At 56.5% G+C, this 6,675-nt stretch overlaps 1 protein-coding gene across 1 annotated transcript; it reads left to right on the forward strand.

Moving 5' to 3' along the window:
• Nucleotides 1-1,208: 1,208 nt before the first annotated feature.
• NPAS4 (neuronal PAS domain protein 4) lies at nucleotides 1,209-6,030 on the forward strand. The gene is made up of 8 exons (XM_061203811.1): nucleotides 1,209-1,383; nucleotides 2,111-2,262; nucleotides 2,441-2,543; nucleotides 2,662-2,935; nucleotides 3,117-3,226; nucleotides 3,573-3,708; nucleotides 3,830-5,247; nucleotides 5,958-6,030. The coding sequence occupies exons 1-8, from the start codon at nucleotides 1,209-1,211 to the stop codon at nucleotides 5,984-5,986; spliced, it is 2,397 nt and encodes a 798-aa protein (XP_061059794.1). The 3' UTR covers nucleotides 5,987-6,030.
• The last annotated feature ends 645 nt before the right edge of the window (nucleotides 6,031-6,675 follow it).

Consider the following 6,675-nt stretch of genomic DNA (forward strand, 5'->3'; position numbering starts at 1 on the left):
TGGAGCTGGGATTCCCCCGGCCCCGCCCCCGCCCCCGGCCCGCGGGGAGACGGAGGCTTGCACTCGAGCGGGGGGGTGGGGGGATATGCGGGTGGTGGCGGGGGGAGCCGCTGGCTTTGGGGGCTGGCAACGGGGGAAGGGATACCTTGGTGTAGACCCAGATCCTCACCAGGCCCTGGGACCCTGCCTCACTTTCCCCCGTCAGTGGCTGAGGTTAATTAGTTGACAGAGAAACGAAGAGTCACTGCCGACTGCGGCGTTGGTGCAGGTGTTCCTATTCTTGGCTGTGGGAAAGTAGAACCAAGGCCAGATTCAGCTGGTTCCTCTCCCTCAGGACCTCAGGACCCTTTTCCCACCCATCCTAGGGACTTAGAACCCCCCCAGACTCCCCCTGCTAAATCAGCAAGGCCCGGGTTTGGAAAGGGGGGAGGAGGAGATTTGTTCTTTGAAAGTGACTAAGGGAATCCCGGATTGAGTAATCCCTAGAGAGAAACCCCAGCTGCGACCTATCCCACAGAGGCCAAGGAAGGTCCTTCTCCCCACCCCCATCCCCCCGCCCCAGACGAACTTGACCTTTGGCAAATAGGGAGGGGGGATTTGTGTACGACCCTGCTCTTTCCCTTTCCCTTATCTCTTTAGAAAAATCATTGTCAGAATCAGCCCGTCCTGCCCTCTACAGACTCTCCTGCCAGGGGCTTCAGACCGCCCCAACCCTTGCCCTGTCCCTTCCCTCAGCTGAATACATTAGGATACCTGGGTCCCTGCACCCCCTTTCAGGCCTTTCTAAAGCAGCGCCTGCCTCTCGGCGCAGCTGCCGCCATCCGCGGCCCCCTCCGCAGCCTGCGTTCTCCCCCTCCCCCCGGCACCCCTCCCGCTCTCGTTCTACGTCATGGGATGACGTCGGAAGCCTGGGAGGGAGGAGGAGCGCGCCCCCCCAACCCCAGCCAGCAGCTCCCGCTGCAGCTTGCTTAGCCCAGCCTCCCGCCCCCCCCTTTCTCTTAAGCGAGCCCCCCACGCCTGACAGGAGCTATATAAGGCGGAACAAGGCAGGCGAGGGGGGCAGCTCAACCGAGCGGAGCCCAGGAGAGGAGACAGAGAGAGAAAGAGCCTGAGCGAGAGACGGGGAAGCAAGGAGGAAGCCACCGGTGCGTCGGGACAGGAACGCAGGTGTTCGGAGCGCCCGAGCTGGAGCTCCGCAGCCGCTAGTCATGTATCGCTCCACCAAGGGCGCCTCCAAGGCGCGCCGCGACCAGATCAACGCTGAGATCCGGAACCTCAAGGAGCTGCTGCCGCTGGCTGAAGCGGACAAGGTCCGGCTGTCCTACCTGCACATTATGAGTCTTGCCTGCATCTACACTCGCAAGGGCGTCTTCTTCGCTGGAGGTGAGCAAACTGGGGCGGAGACACGAGCTGGCGCGTGCCGGGGAGAGTAAAGCAGAGGGAACCCACTGGGACTGCCGCAGGTCTAGGGCAGCGTGTCAGCGAGCTGGGGTGAGAAGGAACTAGGAGAACTCAGGAATTCCCACTTTTCCTCCTGAGTTCTGTCCAAACCTCACCTTAGTTCTGAATGAGGATTAGAGAGCCTGGATAGTGCCCCTGGTGCCAGACTTATGGGAGGAGGAGAGCCAGGACAGAATGGCTCCAGTCCCCACCAGCGCAGAGGCGCTCCGGGGAGCCAGGGAAGGGAAGTCCGGGAAGTTACAGGGACGGAGCCGCCAAAGCCTGGGGAAGCACAGACGCTGTTCACGATACTGGAAGGGCTCTTCTGCAGCCGGTGGAGCGCTGCCCGCGGTGCTGACAGCACTACCGGGTAGCAAGGCGCTGCCCGCGGTGCTGAACGCTCGGTCGGCTTTGGAGCGCTGTCCGTGGTTCTGAAACACAGACCCGCCAAAGCCCCAGCCCCGACTTAGAAGTCGAAGGGCTCGCTGGCTGGAGAGATCCAGCAACAGGTTCCCCGGGCAAGAGCTGCGGGCAGCAGGTCAACAGGTGTGTGCAGAAGCAGGTCCATGAGGAATTCCTCAGAATTTTCTGAAACCCGGTCCATGTCTTTCTCACTTCTGTTTTCCTTCCCAGTCTTACTCCTGACTCACCCTATCTTCTCACTCTGCAGGCACTCCTCTGGCGGGCCCCACAGGGCTTCTCTCAGCTCAAGAGCTTGAAGACATAGTGGCAGCACTACCTGGGTTCCTGCTTGTGTTCACGGCGGAGGGGAAGCTGCTATATCTCTCTGAGAGTGTGAGCGAGCATCTGGGCCACTCCATGGTGAGTGCTGAGGATCCTCTCAGCTTGGACTGCAGCACAGATGGGAACACAATGAGTTTTCCACTTTTGAGAATCTGAGAACTACTGGGGAGGAAGTTATAGCCTACAAGAGGCTATGTGCCAAGGATTGGCTCTTGCTGCCTTCATTAATGGTCATCTCTCCTTTACCTTTCTCCAGGTGGACCTGGTTGCCCAGGGTGACAGTATCTACGACATCATTGACCCAGCTGACCACCTAACTGTGCGCCAGCAACTCACCCTGCCCTCTGCTCTGGATAATGGTGAGAACTCCCTTCTCCTTTCCTCAATCCAATATGCCTCCTGCTGCCCTGCTCCTTCGCATTTGCCATCTCTCTCAGCCATTCACTCTCTTACCAGTTTTTCTCTTCACTCACCTAGATCGCCTCTTCCGCTGTCGCTTCAACACCTCCAAGTCCCTCAGGCGCCAGAGTGCAGGCAACAAACTAGTGCTTATTCGAGGCCGATTCCACGCTCACCCACCTGGGGCCTACTGGGCAGGAAATCCTGTGTTCACAGCTTTCTGTGCTCCACTGGAGACAAGACCCCGTCCTGGCCCTGGCCCTGGTCCTGGCCCTGGCCCTGCCTCACTTTTCTTGGCCATGTTCCAGAGCCATCACGCTAAGGACCTGGCCCTTCTGGACATCTCAGAGAGGTAAGCCCAGAGTGTTCAGACCCCAGGGAAAAGGCAGGTCAGAGGTGAGGGGACCCTAGATTCTGGAGTCAGGGACAGGGAGGATGGGATCTAAGGGTGCAGAAGACCTGGGAGGGAGTGAGATGCCTGGGTATCAAGCAGGGAAAACAGAAAGCTGACCTCATCCTTTCCACCTTCCCAGTGTCCTAATCTACCTGGGCTTTGAGCGCAGTGAACTGCTCTGTAAATCATGGTATGGACTGCTGCACCCTGAGGACCTGGGCCACGCTTCTGCTCAACACTACCGCCTGTGTGAGTGTCCAGAGAGGCTGAGGACAAGACAGGGAGTTGGGAAAGGGCATGGGAAACCTGACCAAGAAAGGCTGTGATCAAGACTGATGTTGGGGAGATATCAGAGGCTAACAGTTTTGGATGCTATAGGGTGAACACTAGGGTAAGGAGTCAAGGTGAGAATAGAATCAGAACTGGGGGACTCTGAGTGGTGAGGTCAAAGTGGGGAGTTGAATGGTGCAGGTTAGGGTAGTCAGAAAAGAGGATGTCATGAATATCCCAATTCAGTGGAGAGGTCAGTGAGGGGGGAGTATAGGTGGTGCTGTCTGATGGGCGTCCTAACTCTGCATCTCTTCTTTCCCCTCAGTGGCTGAGAGTGGAGATATTCAAGCAGAGATGGTGGTGAGACTGCTGGCCAAGCCTGGAGGCTGGGCATGGATTTATTGCCTTTTATATTCAGAAGGTCCGGAGGGTCCCATTACTGCCAATAACTACCCAATCAGGTGAGCTGCAAGCCAGGGGCCTGGGAGGCAGCTGAGGTGGACATGGAGGAGAAACAAATCAGAGAACTTCTCTGGGAATGGACACCACACCCTTACCGGCTGCCTCTTCTCTCCTCTCCAGTGATACAGAAGCCTGGAGCCTCCGCCAGCAGTTAAACTCTGAAGAAACCCAGGCAGCCTATGTCCTGGGCACCCCGACCATGCTGCCCTCATTCCCGGAGAACATCCTCTCCCAGGAACAATGCTCTGGCCCTAATCCACTCTTCACCATGGGGCCTCCCCGAAGCACCAATTTCCCCAGTGCTCCTGAGCTGGGTGCTGTCTCAACACCAGAAGAGCTTCCCCGACCCCCCAAAGAGCTTGGCTTCAGTTACCTGACATTCCCATCTGGCCCTGAGCCTTCTCTTCAAGCAGACCTGAGCAAGGATCTTGTGTGCACCCCACCCTACACGCCCCACCAGCCGGGAGGCTGTGCCTTCCTCTTCAGCCTCCATGAGCCCTTCCAGACCCACTTGCCCACTCCATCCAGCTCTCTCCAAGAACAGCTGACTCCAAGCACTGTGACCTTCTCTGATCAATTGACGCCCAGCAGTGCAACTTTCCCAGATCCGCTGACTAGCCCACTACAAGGCCAACTGACTGAAACCTCAGCCAGAAGCTATGAAGATCCTTGCACCTCCACTTTCCCAGATCAGCTGCTTTCCAGCACTGCCACCTTCCCAGAGCCTCTGAACAGCCCTGCCCGTGAGCAGGTGACTTCTCCAAGCACAGCATTCCAAGCACACCTGAACAGCCCCAGCCAAACTTTCCCAGAGCAACTGAGCCCCAATCCCACCAAGACTTACTTCGCCCAGGAGGGATGCAGTTTTCTCTATGAGAAGTTGCCCCCAAGTCCTAGCAGCCCTGGTAATGGGGACTGCACACTCCTGGCCCTAGCCCAGCTCCGGGGCCCCCTCTCTGTGGATGTCCCCCTGGTGCCCGAAGGCCTGCTTACACCTGAGGCCTCTCCAGTCAAGCAGAGTTTCTTCCACTATTCTGAGAAGGAGCAGAATGAGATAGACCGTCTCATCCAGCAAATCAGCCAGTTGGCTCAGGGCATGGACAGGCCCTTCTCAGCTGAGGCTGGCACGGGTGGGCTAGAGCCACTTGGGGGGCTGGAGCCCCTGGACGCTAACCTTTCCCTGGCAGGAGCTGGCCCCCCTGTGCTCAGCCTGGACCTGAAACCCTGGAAATGCCAGGATCTGGATTTCCTGGCTGACCCTGATATATTCCTGGAAGAGACGCCCGTGGAAGACATCTTCATGGATCTCTCTACCCCAGACCCCAATGGGGAATGGAGTTCAGAGAATCCTGAGGCAGCAGTCCCAGGAGGGGCCCCATCACCTTGCAACAACCTGTCCCCAGAAGATAGCAGCTTCCTGGAGGACCTGGCCACATACGAAACCGCCTTTGAGACAGGTGTCTCAGCATTCCCCTACGATGGGTTTACTGATGAGTTGCATCAACTCCAGAGCCAAGTTCAAGACAGCTTCCATGAAGGTGAGTTGAGCCCAAATGTTCAAGAACACAAGTTCCTCTCCTGCCAATGAGATGCTGGGTGGAATTAGATGAGTAAACTGCCCTCTCTGTTCCTCAGTTTCATTAGTACGATAACATCACCTGCTGTGTAGGATAGCAGTTAGGATAAGAACTAATGAAAACAATATGGAAGTTCTGGACAAGTAGGCCTGGGGGGCAGAGATTAGGGGTGTGGGATAAGATGCAAGAGAATCTTGGGTAATGGTTTGTGCTTCTTAACTCTATGAGGGACCTAGATCAGCCATCCTCACCCCATTTTACAGATGAAGACAATCAAGATCCCAAAGTTAAAGAAACTCCCCTAAGGTTATACAACAAATTGATGGAAGAGGGATTAGAGCTCTATCTCAGTATTCTTTGTCCCCTAAAGGGAATACAGAGTGAGAATTTATAGGAGTTTGGGAAAGAGAGTGGGACTCAGCCCCTGGCTCCGTCAGAGGATCCCTGCTATGGCTCCATCCTTTCCAAAACCACAGACATATTTTCACTCCATTCATCCAAACTACTCCCTTATCTTCTGAGCCTCTGGTGATCATTCAGTCATTGGACCAGCATACTGGAAGCCCATACTATGTGCCAACAGTGTACCACATCCTCAGCCTATCTTTCCTAATAGGCCTAACTGACTGTTTTCTCTCTCTATCTCTCTGTCTCTATCTCTCTCTCTGCAGATGGAAGTGGAGGGGAACCAACGTTTTGAATAAGTCTGTGACTTAACGTCGTCAAGTATGGCATATTGTCATCAAGACATGGAGCCGCTCTCCACCCCCCCGGGATTGTTGGGGGGGTTCTGGGGGCCAGAGGGGGATAGATCCGATTCCCCAGGCCCTGCAGGATTTGGGGGGGGGAGGTGGGAGGGCAAGGGAGGGGAGCTTCTTTTTAAAATTTAGAGACATCAAGCGATCCCAGTTTCCATTTCAATCTGTATTCACTCGTAGTGAGTTTCCTTGAATGGGATTTCAAGCGGAGAATGGGGGAGTCTCACTTCCCCCGCCCCGCGCTGCCCCATGGGCCTGGGCCAGTTCTCCACTCCTGGGGGCCAAGCCACCCCTGGGCCTTGGTGGGGGAAAGGCAGTGCCCACCTGGGCCAGCCTGTGCCCTGAGGGGCTCTTGACACCCACGTAGAATTCTCTACACACCAGTAACGGGATTTCAATTCCGATGGACTCTGCCGCCCTGGCGGCCCTTCTTGTGACTTTTGCGCCCCGCGCCTGGGGTGGGGGGCGCGAAGAGACGCTACGTTCCTTTCCGATGGAGGAAGGCAGACCTGCCGCCGTCACACGTGTGCTTGCACGAGTGCGTGTACCTGGTGCGGGACTCACCCGGCTGCCCAACTGCCTGGGACTGCCCAGGTGGTCACCTCGTGGTGCTGCGGTGACTTTGTAGCCA

The sequence above is a fragment of the Eubalaena glacialis genome, chromosome 10, assembly GCF_028564815.1.
Source record: "Eubalaena glacialis isolate mEubGla1 chromosome 10, mEubGla1.1.hap2.+ XY, whole genome shotgun sequence".
In the NCBI taxonomy this organism is placed as follows: Eukaryota; Metazoa; Chordata; class Mammalia; order Artiodactyla; family Balaenidae; genus Eubalaena; species Eubalaena glacialis.

Bases quoted from the DNA above. Each gene is read 5' to 3' on its own strand.
- NPAS4 (XM_061203811.1), top strand. From the start codon at position 1,209: ATGTATCGCTCCACCAAGGGCGCCTCCAAGGCGCGCCGCGACCAGATC. The intron at 1,384-2,110 runs GTGAGCAAACTG...CTCACTCTGCAG, and splicing joins GGGCGTCTTCTTCGCTGGAG to GCACTCCTCTGGCGGGCCCC. The intron at 3,709-3,829 runs GTGAGCTGCAAG...TCTCCTCTCCAG, and splicing joins GCCAATAACTACCCAATCAG to TGATACAGAAGCCTGGAGCC.